This window comes from Anomalospiza imberbis, chromosome Z (assembly GCF_031753505.1).
Source record: "Anomalospiza imberbis isolate Cuckoo-Finch-1a 21T00152 chromosome Z, ASM3175350v1, whole genome shotgun sequence".
In the NCBI taxonomy this organism is placed as follows: domain Eukaryota; kingdom Metazoa; phylum Chordata; class Aves; order Passeriformes; family Viduidae; genus Anomalospiza; species Anomalospiza imberbis.
Genome location: NC_089721.1, coordinates 250,046 through 270,009, shown reverse-complemented (window position 1 = coordinate 270,009; position 19,964 = coordinate 250,046). Strand labels below are relative to the sequence as shown.

General features: G+C 45.5%; 1 protein-coding gene across 1 annotated transcript; it reads left to right on the top strand.

Annotated features, from left to right (window-relative positions):
* Positions 1-3,852: 3,852 nt before the first annotated feature.
* SKA1 (spindle and kinetochore associated complex subunit 1) lies at positions 3,853-18,374 on the top strand. Its single transcript, XM_068175618.1, has 6 exons — positions 3,853-3,970; positions 4,622-4,746; positions 5,725-5,816; positions 9,332-9,469; positions 14,142-14,311; positions 18,222-18,374. Exons 1-6 carry the CDS (start codon positions 3,871-3,873, stop codon positions 18,368-18,370), a joined length of 774 nt encoding a protein of 257 aa, XP_068031719.1. The 5' UTR covers positions 3,853-3,870; the 3' UTR covers positions 18,371-18,374.
* The last annotated feature ends 1,590 nt before the right edge of the window (positions 18,375-19,964 follow it).

The following is a 19,964-nucleotide window of genomic DNA, read 5'->3' as shown; positions in this document are numbered from 1 at the left end:
GGAGGGGTTTCAGTTGCCCGCACAAACCTTAGATCATTCCCGTGGCGTGGTTTAAACAACAAAAGAATCTTCTGAATGCTGGGTTTAAATACTCTTTGCAGGCATGGGGATCCGTAGTGTGTTATTTTTCTGTATCTGATTGTGCAGTTTCAGGGTTTTCCCCCCTTTCTTATGTCACATGTTGTAATCTTGTTTACTGCAGAGGTTGTTAATGCAAGACAACCCCACGCTTAAAGTCTAGAACAAGCATTTGTGTGGTTGTTTGGAGCAGCTAGCAAATATGAAAAACCCCAGGTTTTGAGTTTTTGGGCTCAGAACTCTGGTTTGTTTTTAATCTCTTAATTATTGACATAAAGAGTTTTCATAAAAACTCTTTATGAAGCAGGGCTTTTGAACATTTTCTTCCTCCTTTTTCTATGGTTTGCCTGGGGGAATTAGTGCCACATTTCCACCCTGACTGTGCTTCTCTGCTAAAATATTAAGATGTATTCTTTCTTGTACAAAGCAACTTCAAAAATCTGCTGTAGAGTTGCTTTTGCACGTTTTCTGTTCTCCTTAATTCTTCTGGACACAGACTGGATTGCATGCCTGCTTTGACACAGTCCTTCAACTCGTTTGTATGTTATTCTGTTTATAAGCTCTTCAGGATTTTGGGGATAGAGAAGAGAGGGAACTGTGAGCTTTTGTGTATCAGGGAGTTGTGGAAAAGCAACAGAGATTCTGCTGATTCCTTCCTTGGGAGAGATAAGTAGCCTGTCCTGAAAAAAATAAACCTTTATATTTGTAGCTAATAAAAAAAAAAAAAAATTATCTTGGGATCAGTGTAATCTGTTTAATTATCTCCATCTCTACCCCACGAGAAAAAAGAAGGCGATGGGTGATGATGTCCTATGGGAGACACACCAGCGTGAGCATGTGTATGTTGAAAAATGAGTTTTTACTGAGAGCTTTGTCTTATGTTAAATGCCGAAATAAAATGAATTTATACAACCAAGTAATAAATCGTGCGGCAGCTGTTGTTCGATGTTACCATAATTCCTGGAGGGAGTAAAGTCCTCAGGGGCGGAACCGGAGCGGGGTGGGGGCGCTGAGGGCGCTCAGAGAGATCGTGCCCGGCTCCGCTCCGCAATTCCGCCTTTCTTTCCCGCTCCCCTCAGCGGTCCTGCCTTCCCTTCCCGCTGCGTTTCAGCGATCCCGGCTCCCTTCTCACCCAGCTCCGCTCAGCAATTCCGCCTGTCGCTCCCGCTCCCCTCAGCGATGCCGCCTCCCTTCGCGCCCGGCTCTCCTCAGCGACCCGGCCTCCCTCAGGGATCCCGCTTTCCCTTCCCGCCCGGTTCCCTGAACCGTTCCCCTCAGCAATCCCGCCCTTCCTTCAGGAATCACACCTTCCTTCCCGTTCCCCTCAGCAATCCCGCCCTTCCTTCAGGAATCACACCTTCCTTCCCGTTCCCCTCAGCAATCCCGCCTTCCTCTTCGCCCGGCTCCACTCAGCGATCCCGCCTTCCGCCCTTCCTTCCCGTTCCCCTCAGCAATCCCGCCTCCCTTCCTCGCTCCTATCCTTTCTGTCCTGCTTTCCCTTCCCTTCCCTTCCCTTCCCTTCCCTTCCCTTCCCTTCCCTTCCCTTCCCTTCCCTTCCCTTCCCTTCCCTTCCCTTCCCTTCCCTTCCCTTCCCTTCCCTTCCCTTCCCTTCCCTTCCCCTCCCCTCCCCTCCCCGGTCAGCGCTCCCGCCCTTTATGACTTTCAGGTTTTTTTCTCGCCTTTTGTAAACGTAACTTATGTGGAATTATTTGTACAAGAGGAGTTTGCCTAGTGAAGGAAAGAACCTGTTTCAAGCCGTGCGTTAAGATTACATCACCCAAATAAAGGTGTATTTAGGTGGGCGGAGAATATGCAGTAAGTGGGCGTGTTCATGTGAATTTTACTGTGTAACACACGTAACTTTTAACCCTTTGGTAAGCTGATTAGTGGGAACGGCCTCGCACGCTGCGCTGAATAAACAACGTCTTCTTTCTAAGGTGAACTCTGTGTCTGTGTCCACAGAGGTCCTAAAATCGGCAACACCCTCCACAGTCCCGCTCCCCTCAGAGCTCCCGCCTCACGCCCTTCCTCCTAGTCCCTCCAGACTCACAGAACTAGTCAAAGGTTGGAAAAGACCTCCGAGATCCTGCCCAACCTATGGCGGATCCCATTCTGTCATCCAGGCCACAGCACTGAGTGCCGTGTCCAGGCGTTCCTTGGACACCTCTAGGGACGAGGACGCCAAACCTCCCTGGGCCGCCCCAATGCCAGAACGCCCTTTCCATTAAGAAATTCCTCCTGATGTCCAACCTGCGCCTCCCATGGCGCAGCTTGAGAACATATCCCCTTGCCCCATCCCTGGCTGCCTGAGAGACGAGACCGTCCCTCACCGACCGCCGCTGGCCTCCCAACCTCCTCCGGCGCCGCGCACTCCGCCCCTCGCTCCCCTCAGCGGCCGCCGCCTCGCCGCCCTTTCCGCCCGCCCCGCGCGCTCCCCTCAGCGCGCACGCGCGCGCCCCGCCCTCCCCAACGCCCGCCCGAGCGCGGCAGATTCAAACCGCGGCTCGAACCGGCCGCGGCCGAGCGTCCTCCTCCTCCTCCTCCTCCTCCTGTCTCGGCCGAGCGCCCTCCTCCTCCTCCTCCTCCTGTCTCGGCCGAGCGTCCTCCTCCTCCTTCTCCTCCGGCCGAGCGTCCTCCTGTCTCGGCCGAGCGTCCTCCTGTCTCGGCCGAGCGTCCTCCTCCTCCTCCTGTCTCGGCCGAGCGCCCTCCTGTCTCGGCCGAGCGTCCTCCTCCTCCTCCGGCCGAGCGCCCTCCTGTCTCGGCCCTCCTCCTCCTCCTCCTGTCTCGGCCGAGCGTCCTCCTCCTCCTTCTCCTCCGGCCGAGCGTCCTCTTCCTCCTCCTCCTCCTCCTCCTCCTCCTCCTCCTCCTTCTCCTCCGGCCGAGCGCCCTCCTGTCTCGGCCGAGCGGCTGAGAGAGTGGGCCCGGGACGAAGGCCGGCAAGCGCTGGTAAAACCCGAGGAGAAGCGGGCGCTGCCGCCGGGCGCAGGGGTGGCCTCGATCCCCTCAGGGTATCCCGAACCGCCTCGCAGTGTCCACGCAGGTACGGAGGTGGGGAGCTCTCTAAGAGCGGATTTAATAAGAGCGGTAGTTGATAGTATTTTAAGCCAAAAGCGAAATAAAGGCATTTTAAGTTTCCAAGTGTGAGCCGCCGGAGGGAGCTGTGTGAGCGCTCAGTGCCGGGCCCCAGTGTTAAATGCGGAGGTTTGTCGCACTGTATAACTTTTTCTTTTAATCAATTCCTGTCTATAGTAGGGTTAATAAGTCTATTATTATAGACAATATAGTAATCGATATATAATGCTCTTTTTGATGTCTCCAGACTTCACTAATAACTGCTAACATTTTTTTTGCTTAATTACGTTTTTAAAGAAACACAGCTCTTTAAACATCAATCATCTGATGTAGTCTCCCTGACAGAGTCTTCTATGCCTTATGTAACGCAGGTATTTCTTGGTTTTTGCAGTAAATTCCAACTCCTTTTTTACTGCACACTTCAATATAATAAGGATGCTCCCAGTCTCACAAGGAATAGCTGCACTGATATCACACTGCATTTATCTCCAAAGTTCTGGGAAACTTATTGCCCTGTCTAGTGCCACTTTATGCTTCCTTTCCTGCTTTCAATTTAGTAAGATAATAGAGAATCACTCCATTTACTGTTTCATTTACATGCCCTTTGCTTCTTTGACAGATCAGGGTCCTTCTACAAATTCTGATTTTGTACACAATGTTGGACAAACTTGGATGTTTGTTAAATTCCTGCCTTCGTTTTTTTTTTTTTCCTTCAGTGTGATGGTGAAGGATATGGCATCCTCAAGCCTAGAGGATTTATGCCTCCACATCAATATGAAGATTTCAAATATTAAAATGCTTATCGTATTGAGAGACATAGGTAAACAAGAGTTACAGTGGGGTTTGCTTTGCACTTCACTGCAAAAAAGACATTGAGGGGCTGGAAGGGAACGGAGCTGGGAAGGGGCTGGAGCCCCAGGAGCAGCTGAGGGAGCTGGAAGGGGGCTCAGCCGGCAGAAAAGGAGGCTCAGGGGGGACCTTGTGGCTCTGCACAGCTCCTGACAGGAGGGGACAGCCGAGGGATGTCAGGCTGGGAACAGGGACAGGAGGAGAGGGAACGGCCTCAGGCTGGGCCAGGGGAGAGTCAGGCTGGACAGCAGCAGGAATTTCCCCATGGAAAGGGTGCTCAGGAACTGGAACTGCCCATGGAGAGGGTGGAATCCCGATCCCTGAAGGGATTTAAAAGCCATGTGGCTGTGACTCTTGGGATGCAGGTTAGTGATGGCCTTGACAGTGCTCTGGGGCAATAGCTGGACGTGGTCTTAGAGGACTTTTCCAAACTAAGTGATTCCATTAACTCTGTTGGCTGTGCGGAGAACAAGACTGACAGTTTGGCTTGCTGCTTCTCCTGGATGGATATGGTGGCTGAGAAGCAGGGATTTAGATAACCACTTCTTGTGGAGGGGAGGAATATTGGATTTTGTTTTTTTTTTCTTGGAGACCTTGTAGCTTAATGTTCTCTCTTTTACAGGTGAAGATGATTCCCGCAAGACTGTGCTCACTAAAATGCAGAATGAGGTGATCCTTATACATGATCTCCTGATGAAAATGGAAAGTCAAGTTAAACAGCAAGAAAAACTGAAATATTCACTCAAAGTAATTTTTTTTTTTGCCTGTTCATAAAATACTGAAAGATTCAAAGAAATCTTTGATACGTATGTCACTTTTTTCCCTAGATTCTTAGTGGTGTTTGGATGCATGTACTTAGAAGAGAAACTGGGGCTTGGAACAGGCTTGCTGATGGTTTGTTAAACAGCTCTCCAGACAATGAACATTAAAAATTTTATTTTTCAAGGCTTGTACGTAGAATCATAGAATTGTAGAATGGTTTGAATTGGAAGGGACCTTAAAGTTCGTCCCATCTCACCCCCTGCCATGGGCAGGGACACCTTCCACTATCCCAGGCTGCTCCAGCCCCATCCAGCCTGGCCTGGGACACTCCCAGGGATCCAGGGGCAGCCACAGCTGCTCTGGGCACCCTGGGCCAGGGCCTGCCCACCCTCACAGGGAAGAATTTATTCTTAATATCTAATCTGAGTCTACCTTCTTTCATCCTAAAGCCATTAAAATAATGTCTTTGTCACTGGCCTCGAAAACACGTCTTTATCATAACAGATACAGTGATCTAAAGAGCAGCTCCACTTACACATCTTTGCAATAGCTGCACAAGGTATTCATTTAGAATATTTGTCTGTTTTTCTACTGTGTGTTTGCAGTGCCTTTGTTAAGTCTTTTGTGGAAATGTTGTTTGGGGAATGGAGGTGAGTTTACCCTAGTATCTCGTCTTCACCACCACCATTCCCCTGACCAGACCTTGCTGAGGGTGCGTTGCTAAAGTTCCTTTTGCCTGCTCAAATTTCTCTGACGTTCTGAGGGCAAGGACAGATGCTCCTTCCTTTGTATCTTTACTAGTTTCCCTGGGGAAATTGTGGGGTATGGAGGTAAGATGATGCTGGCAGAATAAAAGACACCTATTTAAAAAGCTTAAAATTAATTTAGTATTGCCCTAATTTTACTTGCCTGATGTTAGTAGCATAGTTAGAGATTTCTGATACAGTCTGGTATTAATTTCAGGAGATGCAGAAGGTTGCTGAGAGAGATGAAAAGGAAGCACAGCACCTCCTTGGACAAATTCCATGCTATCTGCCTGAACCACCCAAGAGCTGGTATGTGGTACATGAGCCCAGAGGACTCGGGCTGCTCCTGGCCCTGTCCAGCTGTGCTCCTTTCACTCCACATTAACTGGGAAATTTTGGGAGCCAAAGTTGTTGTATGTATTGATTCTGGAGTTGGCTCTTGTCCAGGCTTGTGCTAGCACCCCAACAAATTTGTCAGGTCAAGACTATAAAATCCCAAGTTGTTTCAACAGGAGCTTCCAGGGGGTGGGTGTGATGTAGTAGAAAGCAAGTGCTTCTCTGAGTCTGAGCATCCCTTCCTTTAGAATCACAAACACACCAATTTTGTAACTGCAGTGCCTACAGATTAAAGGGTTAGTGACCCAAATGCTGGGTCACTAGAACTGAAGTTCACCACTGCCCTTCCAAATAAATTAAAGACCAAAAATTCTCTAACTCAGTCGTCTGTCTGTGGGACTTTGAATTGTGGTAGTTTTGTTCTCTTTTCCCTACAGCAATCCTGCATTTATTTCAGCTAGCTATGACATCCCCTTGCCTTGGAGAGGGCTGTGAAGCTTTTCATAGTCAAATAGCTGAAGTGTGTGAAAATGACAAGTATGTGAATTAACAGCTGTTACTTGGAAGGCTTCTAAGACATTTAAACTCTTGAGTTCCTAATCTCTTTCTCCATCCTGTTGGAGCTGCTTTTTTTTATGGAGTGTTTTTTGTGTGTGTCAGGTGGGGTGTCATTTGTAGAGCCTTATTATCTGGGGATCCCAGAGTTTCTTTCCCACCTCGTAGCTTGTCAGAAGGCAATACCTTAGTTTGAACTCAGTGCTTCCAGTATGTGCCCTGAATCAACCAGGTTTACTTGGTCTGGTTCCTAATGCCAGAGAAGCCTCAGTCTCAAAACATGACAGATGTATTCCAGCAAAGCAAAAGGTTAAATGTGTGGAAAGAGGATTCTAGAAGAGAAAAAGGAACGGTAATTTTTGTTGGTGTGTAGCAATATGGACATTGGTGTAGGTATTGTATTGAAACTGTTCTTTGCTGGTGAAGGGATGACTTGTGCAGAAGCTTTTTTTCTTATTCCCACCCATTAGACATGAACCCCTCAGTTTAGGAAACAGCCTCTCAAAATGTCTCTAGGGGTGACGTGTTCCTTTTCACTTTAGATGTTGCTTTTTGTGTGTGTGTGTGTGTTTGTAAGAATTGAAGTTTTTCAGAAATTACCACTTGGGTTCTGCCTTCCTGTCATAACTTACTTTCTTATTGTAGAAAATCCTTTGTCTTAACTTTGTGTTAGCTCCTGGAAATTGTTTAGATGTAAATGAGGCTTGTTCGGTGATTGTGTCACCTCTGACACCAAAAGATTTTTTGGGATGTTAGTTCACCTTACAATCTTGTCCTGCTTGTGATTAGGAAGTTAATTGTGATATGACTTTAGCCAATTCTTCCCTTTCTAGAGAGAACCACAATGTGTAAAATCAACCAAGCTTTTCTGATAATTTTCTACACATTGTGCTCAGCCAGCTCACAGCTGCTGTTCTGGCAGTGTCAGTTTGTTGCTGGTTTTTTCTTGAGTAAAAATACACTGTATGATGATGCCATTTGTCAAAACACACTTCCTCCTTTTGTCCCCATGTTCTGACTTCTTGACTTCTTGATGTTCATTGTGTTGTGCAGTGCAGGATCAAAGAATTGTAAAATGGACATAATTTTTCAAGATCCGCTGTATCAGTGTAAATATGTTTTCAGGCCTCTTTCCCAAACCTTCCTCTCCTGGCCTCCTCCCTTTCTGTTCCCAGATGTGTGGGGCTGTGAACATTAGTGTTGAGTGATTTTTGTGAGATAATGCAGAAAGCAGAGGAGCACTTGAATGCTGTTGAGACAAGCCTTGAAGTCTCTGGGAAAATGAAAACACCCACACAGAGAAATTCAGCAATTCATGGCTTTAGCTATTGTTTTTCTCCTGTATCCTTAGGTTTTCTCTTCTTGTTTACCAGAGGAATCTCACTGAAATAAAAAGCAAGTTCAATATCTCTCAAGCTCTTTGTATCCCCTGTGTTTGTTGAGATTCAGTTTCTCATTCCACCAGAGCCAGATTTTGTAAACAAGCATAAGTTTTTCCTTTTCATGGTTCAGGTCAGTGGTGAACTGTGTCTGCGCCACCTCACTGCAGCAGTGCAGGGACAAGGGAGTGGGTGGGAGCACAAAGGAAGGATGCTTGGGTATGGGGAATCATCTAGAAAATGTTTGTTGCAGTGTGATAGACAGCAGAAGACTGAGCAGGAGACTGGAGTGTGGGAGGAATGAAGTTTCAAGATGAGAACTTGCTTCCCTTGGTTCTTGTGTTTATCCTTTCATTCCAAACCCACCTCCACCACCACCCAAAATGCACCCCCCCCTCCCCTTTCCCTCCTGTTTGCTGATATTCCCTGCTAGCTGCAGGGTGCCGGGATTCATTTTGTTGTTGTTCAGATGCAAACAGATGTTCTTCAGATGATGACAACTGAGTAAGTTTGGCTGCAGGTGTCCTGGGTTTCAGAAGGGCTCTGTGCTGTGTCACAGTGCAGAGCAGAGCTGCTCTTGCCCCTGTGTCACCGAGCAGGCAGCGTGGGAGCCCAGCAGGTGGCACTCACTGTCCTCTCCGTGGCACTGGTGTTCCTCGGCGATGGGACACTGGGCTTGGCGGTGTCACATCAATTGACGCCTCAAATCCTGGCCCTGAGGTCGACAGATGGAGGCACTGCTGTGCCGTTCACTGCTGTGGGACCCCATGTGCAACAATGATCTCTTGTGTGACGCTCAGATCCAAGCAGAGGATCATTCCCTTGTCCAGATCAGCTCTGTACTGCTTTAGTTAATTCTGCTGCATATCCCAGTCATGTCCATGTGTTCTGATGACAGTGGATTTGGCCATGTGCATCACCTTTGCTGTGCTGCTGAGGAGCAGCTGAGTGGGTGGCTGGCAAATCCCTTGTGGTTTGAGGCTCTAAGCTGAGGAAGGATGAATTTATAAAAATAATGTTCTAATAATCAGGAATAAATCAGGGAATTTTTGACCTTTTGGATCTTGCCTAATACATTTTAAAAGTGTCTGCAAGGTGGTGTTGAATTTCTTTGCTTCAAAAGTTTAATGGATGAGTCAGGCTTCCCAAGATCTGAACCTGTGTCAAAGAGCTATGAAGTATTTCAAATCTGCCCATTAAGGCTGCAGCTTTGTGCTGTGTTTTATCTGATAAAAAGCCAGGCCTTGCGTTGTGTGAAATGTAATGCTACATTGAATTCTGAGCTGTGCCATGCTGCACTTGGACTGCTTCCAGCTCACCTGCTAGCAGCCTCCGTAGCACACAAAACCAAGAGCTGTGCTGAAGTCAGCTGAAGGATATGATTTGAAACAGAGTAGGCTTGCTTTACTGATGTTTCTTTTGTGAAATATCGTTAATTGTGTTCATCCAGCCTAACAGATAGGCTGGAACTTAGGTCTGTGACTAAGCAGTGTAGTGGAATTCTCCTTCCTACTTACCTGCTGTTTATGCACTGAATATTCCTTCCTTTTACAGCAACATGGTGCCAACTGTGAAACACAAAGGACAAACAAAGGCTGTAGAAACCATATGTAAGAAGAAACCTGCAAAAGAGATAAAAAACATTAAAGAAGCAGCATTAATAACCACAGAGGAGTTTCAAAGTGTTCCTGTGTAAGTAAGCGTGGCTTCCCTTGTACCCTGGCATATCAATTTGGGTGGCACACATAGGTTTGGGAGAGTGACCTCTTGCAGAACTGGGACTGACAGAGATGAAATATTTCACTGGGTGAAACATGACAATAGCTCCAAATGGTTTAAATGCATTGCTAGCAAACCTGAAAATCAAATGAACGGAGTTAATTGGGCTCTTCTTTCTGCTGCTATTGGGAAGATGAAATCTGGTCAGTTAAAACCCAAACCTCTTACCTCAAAAGTCACTGTAATTGTACGAACAGAGATTTATTAGCTAACAGGTGAATCCTCATCTTGTTTTGAGAACTGACATTAAAAAATGAGCCATCATCTCATAACATGGAGTGTTTGTTTACATACAGAAAGAAAAACAGTGAAAAATGCTGTTTTTATTTGTCTCAAATATTCAAATATTGGTTTCTGGAAACTTCAAGTCTTGACTTAACAATCTGTTTTGAGACAGAAAAAGCAATCAGACTTGTTAAAAGAAAAAAAAAAGAAAAAAAAAGAAGAAAAAAAAACCACTTTGCTTTGCACCGATTTCTGGAATAGAAAGCTGTGGGTGTTTTCCCCTAACATCAGGACCTGATTAATGGATATCCTTGTCTGAAGTCTGATATATAGGAATAACTTCTTAAATGGCATTTGGGTGGCATGGGTAAATGTTTCTGCAAAAAGAAGAAATTTCTCTTGATGCCTAAGGCTAAATTGTTATTGAGATTCTAGATTTACTGTGTTCCCTGGCAATACCTATTTCAGTAAGAAATATGGTTTTGAGTCTGTACTTTACTTAAGGCTTTCCAATAATTTTTTTCTATAGCCTTCAACATTTTCAGGTGAGTAATGCCCATTTTCTTCCTTATCCTGAATGTTGAGTTAATGATAAAGGACGTCTGGTTACTTCTTAGAAGAGCATGAACCTGATATTTTTGTTCTGCAGAACACCTCAGGTATTTTGTGGATGTATTCCCTTAGGTAGTTCTCTCCTGATAAAATTATGGGAGGATAAAACTGGAGCCTGGGAATTTTTGGTCTTTATCTCTGCTGTGGCAAGAGAAATAGGCACAGACCATTCCAGCCAAATATTGTTTTAACTTCCAGTTAAGGCTATGATCTTCCACATCACAAGACAGGTGGAAGGACACTTGGGGGCCTGGTTTAGTGGTGGCCTTGGCTGCGCTTGGGGAAAGGTTGGACTTGATGATCTCAGAGGGCTTTTCCAACCTAAAGGAGTTTATATTTTCCACTGCTGTTCATGGGCGTGGAGGATGGGGACAGTGGCCAGATGGATCCTCTTCCTATCCACTGCAGATTCACAAAACCACAGAATAAGCAGAGCTGGAATGCACTCCTTGTGGAAATGTTGCAGCTGTGTTGGAAGGTACCCATTATGGAAAGGTTGCAGCTTAGACTGTGCTGGTAGAGCTCTAGAAATAATTTAATCTTATTCAGATGGGAGAAGCATATTTGTTCTGTGGAGGAAAATTGACATGAATTTACATAGATCTATTAATCTACCAGTATTTCTGTTGCCTGGCAATGTTGTAGTACAAGATTGAGGGAGTACTTGCAATTTCACATACTGATTGACCAAATCTAAGCAGCAAATACTTGTAATACAAATTCTCTTACACTGATTGTATTCTCTTGGAAGAATGAGAATTTGGTTCAGGGCCCGTTTCTTCAGGTGAGCACTGGAGGTGGGGGGTGGTCACTGAAAAATTGAGGCTGTTTTCACTTGCTTTATGCTGAACATGAAGGAAAATCTATTCCTAACACCATCAGGCCACTGGAAGGGACACACTGGCTTCACTGACATCATAGTCCTAGGACTGGGCAGCTGGCATTTAACAAAGGTACACGCTGTGTTAAGGGGCAGATGTGGAGCACCCTGATCAAACAGAACACTTTGCACAATAAAAAACCTGCAAATTATCTTACCCTTCAAATCTGTTGCAGGAAGGTGCTTTGTGGCGGAAGATAAAGGACATTTCACAGTACCTGTCTTTGTTAACTTTTGACTTTGAGGCAAAGGAAAATGTTTGCTTTATTCTGTGTCTAGAATTCTTACTGCTTTCTAAAAATCTTACTGCTGAAAGCATTTTAGATTCAGTGCTCTCATTATAATTCATTATAATTCTCAATTCTCAAAAGATGGTCGCTTGGGAGAATACGTGGCTATTTTAGCCCAACCATTTTTGAGAGAGCAGAGGGTGGCCATTGCAAGTTTTATCTCTTTTAGAGTGGTATATATGTGACATATTGATGTTATTCTTTTCTCTGAGGAACACAGCACTGTGCTCTGGTTTTCATACCTATAGAAAAAATGCTTTGAGAAAGGGCTTCTGTGGATTAAAATAAGAAAGTGACTGGATCTTTTTTAGAAGAGTTTTGAATTTCATTGCATTTGCAACAGTGAAGCAGACTTTAAAGTTATTTTAAATCTAAATTCAATGCCTGAATTTGGAGCTTCTCAACTTTGTATTTTTATATTCGTGTACCTATGGACTGAAAAAAATGTCAGCATTAACGGGTTTGCCAGCCATGGCTGGGTAGAAACACGAGAGGGGCTGTAGGACAGCTGGAGTTTTTATGATCCTTAGTTATGCACAGAATAAAAATTCCATTCAGTTTTGACAGGGTTCAATTTCAGATTAAAGCATCTTGGATGCCTGAGGGCCTCTCAAAGAACATTTGTTTTTAGGTTTAGGCAACCCAGTCCTGCCTCTCTGTTTCAGCTTCAGAATGAGCTGAGGTGCTCCCTTGGTTTTATTAAGCGTGTTCACTGTCTGTGTGTTGGCAGTGGGAGCACAGGAACTTAAATAAAGGTATTTTATACCTCTGGGCTGAGCCTTCCTCGCTCTGCACGCTCCCCTGTGGCGCAGGGAGGCAGAGAGAGCAATAAAGAGCAGCTAATGCACACAGGCAAAGCCCTGCTGTGGTTACAGGCTGTGCTCGTGCTGTGGCTGCATTTCAGGGGTGGTAGTGCTGCTTTTATTGCTGTTCCAAGTAGAGCGTTTTTATGGCTACGAGATGGCTGCACCTCCAACGCTGAATTCATTGAGGTATCAATAAAGTTGAAAGCTGGTTGCAAGTAACTTAGTGGCTACTAAGTTTCAAACGCGGTTTGGAGACCGAGCAATTGCTTTGAATTCAATTTTGCACACCTCGCCAGCCTGTCTGCCTGGCAGGGACTGGCTGCTGTTGAAATCTACAGCACTTATTTTGCGTTGGCAATTGCAGAATGCCTGTCTGAATTCTGGTTTGGAATACTGAACTTGTAATTGATTATCTACTTCTGCTTTGAATTCTTTGTATGTTCTCCAAAGATTGAGCCTGTCTGTTCAGATTAAAACATTGGGAGGAATTTGCTGTTCATTGATCTTTTCAGTCTTGCTGTCCCACAGCTTTTAGCCAGCTGCTCTACTCATCTACAGCATTCATTCTTAAAATTAAATGTAACACTTGTGTAACTCCTCACATCTGCAAACCAATACTGGGCAAAACACAGCCAGTTTTGGTTTGTTGTAGCAACTGAATGAAGGCCACAGGACAGTGCAGGTTGCAAGGCTGGCCTGGACTTTACTGCCATTTTTGGGTGATGGGGGAGGGAGGTTGTATTGTATTTAGCTTACTGCTTGTCATTTGAGTTTCAGATTTAATTTTTATATAATGGCTTCTCAGTGTACAGCACAGTTCCTTTCCCTTGAAGGCATGGCTTTGCATCTGTAAATACTGAATAACCTTACTTGCAAATCTTCCAGTGTTCTAATATTTCCACATCACTTTGTTCTTTATCTTCTGTGCTTCCTGTACCTCTAGGCTGTTATCAACAGACCTTATTCTTCTAGTACTAGTATTATGAAATGCTCTGAGAGTTCAGAAACAGATGCTGGTGGTGCAGAAGCATATCTGCACAGCTCAGTAGACTGCACAGTCAAATACAGAAGGCAACACACAACTAGTAGCTCTTCAAAAAACCTCAGGTAATCACAGAATCACGAGGTTGGAAGGGACCTTCAAGATCATCGAGTCCAAACCATGCCCTAAGACTTCCAGCTAAACCATGCCACTGAGTGCCACATCAAACAAAACAAAAACCAAACAAATAAACACTAACAAACCAACAAACAAACAAAAAGGGCCTATGGTGGGCCAGGGTCGCTGCGCTCCTGCTCCACTCCACACCCGTTGTTGGATTGTTCAGTGCCCTGGCTTAACAATAAATGGCTGTAACATCAAACACAGGTTATTTGTGGTGATAATATGAGCCAAATTGTGCTCCTAGGTAAACATTTCGTTTCATGCTGTTTTCTGCAAAGTTACTTTATTTTTCTGTGTTTAAGTGGTACATTACAAAAGCAACCTTTATTCTACTTTGCAGCTTAAGCACTGAATACATTGTGTTTCTTAATTTAGCTTTCTAATATTTTATCTTTCTGGTTTAGATTCTGTCATGGCCTTTTTACCTTCAAGAGTGTTAAGCAATCAAGGAAATGAACAGAATGAACTACTACATGTATTCATTGATACAAAACAGGAGAAACTGCCTCTAACCAGGAATAGCTTCTTGAGTTAAGGCAGATGAAAGAGAAAAATAAACACAGAACTTTGTGACTTTCTGGTTACTGATTCTTATTTTTATTTGTAGGTATATGAAAGGCCGTATAACACATGATCAGATTAATGCATTTGTTCAAGAGATTAACAAGGCCGTGGTGGGCAAGTACAAGATCTTGTATCAGCCTTTGAAATCTATGAGTGCACCAGACAAGAACCTCTACCACAGGTTCATAGAAGAAGAAACTAAAGATACAAAAGGTATTTTTATTTCCGTTTGTTAGTACCAAACTCGTAACGCTTGGATGTTGCAGCAGAAGTATAAAAATACTGGTCTTTTTTTCCGTATTTTTGACTGAAGAGTGAATGTTTTCCTTGAAAAATATGTCCCTTTGATGGTCTGTCATGGCAGAAACTTTGAGTGCACAGAGATTTAGTTTGGATTCACTACAAGTTCTGGAAATTCTTAGCTTGATAACCAAACCATAGAAATGTGTTCTCAGGTGTTAAACTTGATTGGACATGAACTAATAAAAATTTGTTCTGAATTTGGGAAATCTGGCTAATTAATTGCGCTGCAGTGGCTTTGTGGAAGAGGTAAGTCTGTCTGATAATCTTAAGAAGTTTTCTCCTCTTAAAAGCATAGAGGGAGTGAAAACCAAAGCACCTTTCTTTCAACTGAAAAGCAAGATGCACTTACGAGCTACTTTTTCCAAAAACGTATGTCACTGTAAATATCTGATATTAAAATCTCCTTTTTGGCATGCTTTTCCTCTTGAGAACAAGTATGTAATTATTCCTGGAGGGGTGTACTGCACATGTCAAGCTTGGTGATGTCCTTACAATGCCCTCATGTTTGCAAGTTCAGGCATAAAGAGTGGAGCAAACTCTCTTCTGTCTCACATAAAAAGATCCTGTCTCTGACAACACCATGGCACCCACCCTCCATTTTAGCCCTGGACAGAATGCTAGAACTTCTGCCCTGAGCATTCCCTGGGTATTCAGGAATGCCCTGAAGATAAACTGCAACTTTTCCTTCCTTCCTTCCTTCCTTCTTTCCGAACTTCCTTCCTTCCAAACTTCCGAACTTCCTTTGCTTTTGCTGCCCTTCAAGACACTGGATATTATAATGTAATGATAACAGCAGTGACTAGTGACTTCTGGGTCCTAAATGCAGTTTTCCTGCAGGAGGGAATTCTGATCTGATGGACATGCTGGCACTTTGAGACCTGTAAATTAAACACAGAATCACAGAATGGTTTGGGTTGGAAGTGGCCTTTAATATTAGCCACTTTCACCCCCTGCCATGGGCAGGGACACCTCCCACTGTCCCAGGGTGCTCCAAGCCCTGTCCAACCTGGCCTGGGACACTCCCAGGGATCCAGGGGCAGCCACAGCTGCTCTGGGCACCCTGTGCCAGGGCCTGCCCACCCTCCCAGCCAGCAATTCCTGGTTCCCAATATCCCATCTGTGCCTGCCCTCTGGCGGTGGCAGCCACTGCCTGTGTGCTGTTCCTGCGTGCCTTGTCCCCAGTCCCTCTGCAGCTCTCCTGGAGCCCCTTGAGGCCCTGGCAGGGGCTCTGAGCTCTCCCTGGAGCCTTCTCTTGTGCAGCTGCACAGCCCCAGCTGTGCCAGGCTGGCTCCAGAGCAGAGGGGCTCCAGCCCTGGCAGCAGCTCCGTGGCCTCCTCTGGGCTGGCTCCAGCAGCTCCACGTCCTTCTCATGCTGCAGTCACTGGGCTGGACACAGGATGAGACTTGTGAGGTCTCAGATGACCTCCAGATGAGGTCTCAGTTGCCATACAAGGTCACTGTTGTAAAGGGCTTTATTAAAAATATTCTAAGCACATGCAGCTGCATAAATTTATGTCATTGACTTCTGGTTTGGGCTTTGATGGTTTGGTTTCTCTTTAAGCATGTTGTGCCTCAGTTGAACAGCAGCTTATATTCATCTGGATTTCTTAAAATACTGGCTTCATTAATTTAATTTACAACATATTTTTGGTATCACTGTTCATATCCTTAGGACAGTAGTGGAGTTTGAGCCCACAGCTGTAGAAGAGAGGCTGAACGCTAGAAGGGTCCCCCTGAGCCTGGAGTGCTGCTCAGTCTGCACTGTGATCCACAGTAGTCTTGTGACTACCATGGCAGTGAAGAAGCCATCCTAGCAACGTGAGAAAGCTTTGGCTGGTCAGAGAATTTTCTGTCAGCTGGGGACCTTAAGTCTGAAAAATTGAAGTGCTTAATTTCTTTAAGTACCTGAGAGATGGCCTTTATTTCTTGCTCATCTTGGGAAGTTCAGCTGGGAAACTAGGACATCCAGCATCTGATAGAGCTTGTGTATTTGTGTGGTAGATGGTTTTGTTTAGGTTTTTTTGTGATTAATCATTTAAGAAGTGTAGAGAAAAGTCCTGGCAGGCTGTCAGATGGTTCTTATCTGGCCAGCACAAAATGATTAAATGTCTTTATCCATCGCATTTTTCAGGATGACGTTCCGTATTCATTGATTTGTTTGTTTAAATCTCTCCTGTGAGTGTCTCTGCTTAGGATTCCCACTGGTTCTCAGCCTGGGCTGATTGCCAGATGACCTCTTCTCTGATTTCAAGATGAGAGAAGATGCTGCCTGGTTTATCAGGGTCACTGCCAGCCACTCAGGTGGTTCAGTGAGTTTAGCTGCTTGTTTAGCATGTGGACCAAACCACTGCCCTTCACCCAACTCTGATTTTTTCACAAGAAAGATCCTGCTCTGCTGAATGTTGCTACTCCGGATTGTGAGCAAATATAAGAAGGAATCTTGTTTTATCAAAATTCAGGACGTTCTGATGCTCCCCCAAATGTAGCAGACTATGAAGGCAGCAGGCAGGTTATGCTTGGCATCCCAGCACTGTCTGGGTTTGTTGGTGTGCCTGGAAGTTGTAAACGGTCTCTATTTGAGACCATTTTCTATTTTGAGCAGTAATGCAGTTCTTCTTTCTTTTCCTAGTAAACAAACTTCCTACTTCTCATCTGTATGTGGATTTGGTGGTGTTACAAGCTCTGAGATTCCAGCAGAGTTCCTCTCAGGGGAAATATCTCTAGATTTTACAGTGATTGTCTCTGGAAGATTCTCCTCCCTGTGAGACATGTGTGTCACCAATTCTCATGAGAGGCCCAGGCTGTGAGAAAACATGATCTGTTATTTCTCAGCTCTGTCTAAGCAAGATTTTGGGGGACATTACACTTACAAACATAATTCTTGGACTTTAGTTCTTTTCTGGCAGCTTTGGCTTTCCAGCTTGGAACAGCTATTCCCAGTGAAACTGGAAGGACTTAATAGGAAGAAGAGATGCTCCATTTTTTCAAATATGTCACTGCCTCTGTGTTAAGGATAAAACAAGGAGGGAGAACGCTATCTTCTTTTTCTAAGCTAAAACACCCCTAACCTTGTGTCCTCCTTCCCTTTAGACTTGGAAGCATGATAGTACACATAATTCAGGAATCATTTAGGTTGGAAAAGGCCTCTAAGATCAAAAATTCCAACTGTCAACCGAGCACCATGTTCACCACTATACTATGTCATCCAGGGGCACATTTGCACTGTTTTTTGAACATTTCCAGGGATGGTAACTCCACCACTGCCCTGGGAAGCCTGAATTTTAATGACAAATTGCTTGTGGAAGTAGTTAATCAACTACAAGAAGGGGGGTGAGCTTTCAGCTTTGATGCAGGACTTCCCTGTGCCATTTTCTTGGAGACACAGGGATGAAGCAGTTGCAAGTGATTAGTCTTTTCCTGTAATTTTTTTAAGTAATGATGAATTATTCTTTTCCAAATCTGATACAAGTCAAGGGAATGGTGGGCTGCATAGCTGTGATGCATGCAGGGCTCTGTCTTTATGGCAAAGATCTAATTCCAGAACATGAGTGCCTGCTGGGAGACAGAGCTCATGGAGCAGGGCCTGTGGATGATGCAGAGTGTCTGAACGTCAGGGGAAGGCTGGCAATTCTCTTTCTGATGGCAGGTTTTAAAAGTAGAACAAAGTTCCCAATGTAGTGTGAAGCCACCCTACTGACTGTGGAATTATGAATTGTAGATTGGGGAACTATGAAGAAGAGGCTGTGCTGTCGCTTGTGGAATGCTGAGTGTGTCCTACAACAGAGTCGTTTCTGTAACAAAACCGTTGTTTGTTTTCCAGGAGAATTTTTTATTGTGGAGGATGATATCAAGCAGTTCACTCGGCTGAAATTGGATAAGCGCTTCCACATGATCCTCTGCATCCTGAGGCACTGCCACAGAGTGAGAGAGATTCGCTGCTCGGGGCTCACCCGCTACGTCATCTGCTAACAGCTCCTCTGTCTGCCTGCCCGGGAGAGAGACCTGACCTGCTCTGCTCTCCAGACAGCAGGGAGGGACAGGGAGTGGTTTTTCAAGCATCTACCTGAAATTAGGGGTGACGTTGAAGTATTTGAGTTTTGTTTTGCAAAGTTATGGGGAGCTATAAATCCGAACCAGAGCACCTCACGTGCCCTCAGCATTGGAGGGGTTTGGTCGGGTTTGGGGTTTTGGGTTTTGCTGCGTAGAGAATTCACTTTTACAGCACTGCTACTGTCCTGCACTGCTTCTCCTTACGGGGAGTGAGCCTTTACTTGTGAGAGCAGCCATTGAATTGGCACCTTTCCAACACCCAGCCTCCCTGTGAGGGACCCTCTCCATCTGCTCGAGTGCCTCAGGGGAAGCCCATGACCCCTTCTGGAGGGAGAGATGTGTCTGGTGGCTGCTCGCAGGAGCCAGGCTGCTGCTGCCCAGGGGAAAGCCAGGACACTGACCCCCTCTGGAGGGAGAGATGTGTCTCCTGGCTGCTCGCAGGAGCCAGGCTGCTGCTGCCCAGGCAGTACCCTGACCCCCTCTGGAGGGAGAGATGTGTCTCCTGGCTGCTTGCAGGAGCCAGGCTGCTGCTGCCCAGGCAGTACCCTGACTCCCTCTGGAGGGAGAGATGTGTCTCCTGGCTGCTTGCAGGAGCCAGGCTGCTGCTGCCCAGGCAGTACCCTGACTCCCTCTGGAGGGAGAGATGTGTCTCCTGGCTGCTCGCAGGAGCCAGGCTGCTGCTGCCCAGGCAGTACCCTGACTCCCTCTGGAGGGAGAGATGTGTCTCCTGGCTGCTCGCAGGAGCCAGGTTCCCGCTGACCAGCCCCACAGTCCTCCTGGCCACTGCCTCCAGCTTTTTGCTCCACTTTAACCTGACCTGACACCCAGTGAGTCCCAGACCTTTGTGGCTCCTGGCAGGCTCCAGAGTCGATGTTACACTTTGTTCACCACCCTGGCGGCGCCATCCCAGCTGTTGCTGCCGCTGCTCCGAGGCTCCTGCTGAAACGCGGACAAAAATCAAAACCCCGCAATTCTAATAAAGATTTAAAGAGACGGTATGTTTATTACAGCGCTCGACACATGTGAGGGATCGTTCCCCTTCAAAGGACATGCGTGCCCCTGAGAACTCCCGATCCTTTTTTATTACCCCTTACTAATTGACATATGTATAGAATTTCACAATAGGTTCATGCATATTCATTCTGCTGATTTCGTGTTACACTTACAGCTAGTTACATTTGTACTCAGTTTTTGTCAGAAAATAAAGACAGAACTCCTGGGTCACTCTGCGCTGTCTGTTTCAAGGTCCAAGGAGTCTTTCTTATCTCTTTAGCTTGGAAATTTGCATTCTTTCTCCTTAGCTGGGGCAGTTTTGCTAGTGTTGCAGTTACCAGACTAACCAGCATATTTGTCTTGGTTTGAAAAGACAGGAGTCTGTGAAGGAAGTCTAGAAAATCCCGTGAAATGGAAAAGGTAAACCCCCCTCTCTCTGAATTACTACAATGTCAAAATAAAAAGGCTCTCAGGCAAAGATATGGGAAAGGGAATAACAGTTCTTTATTAGGAAAAAAAA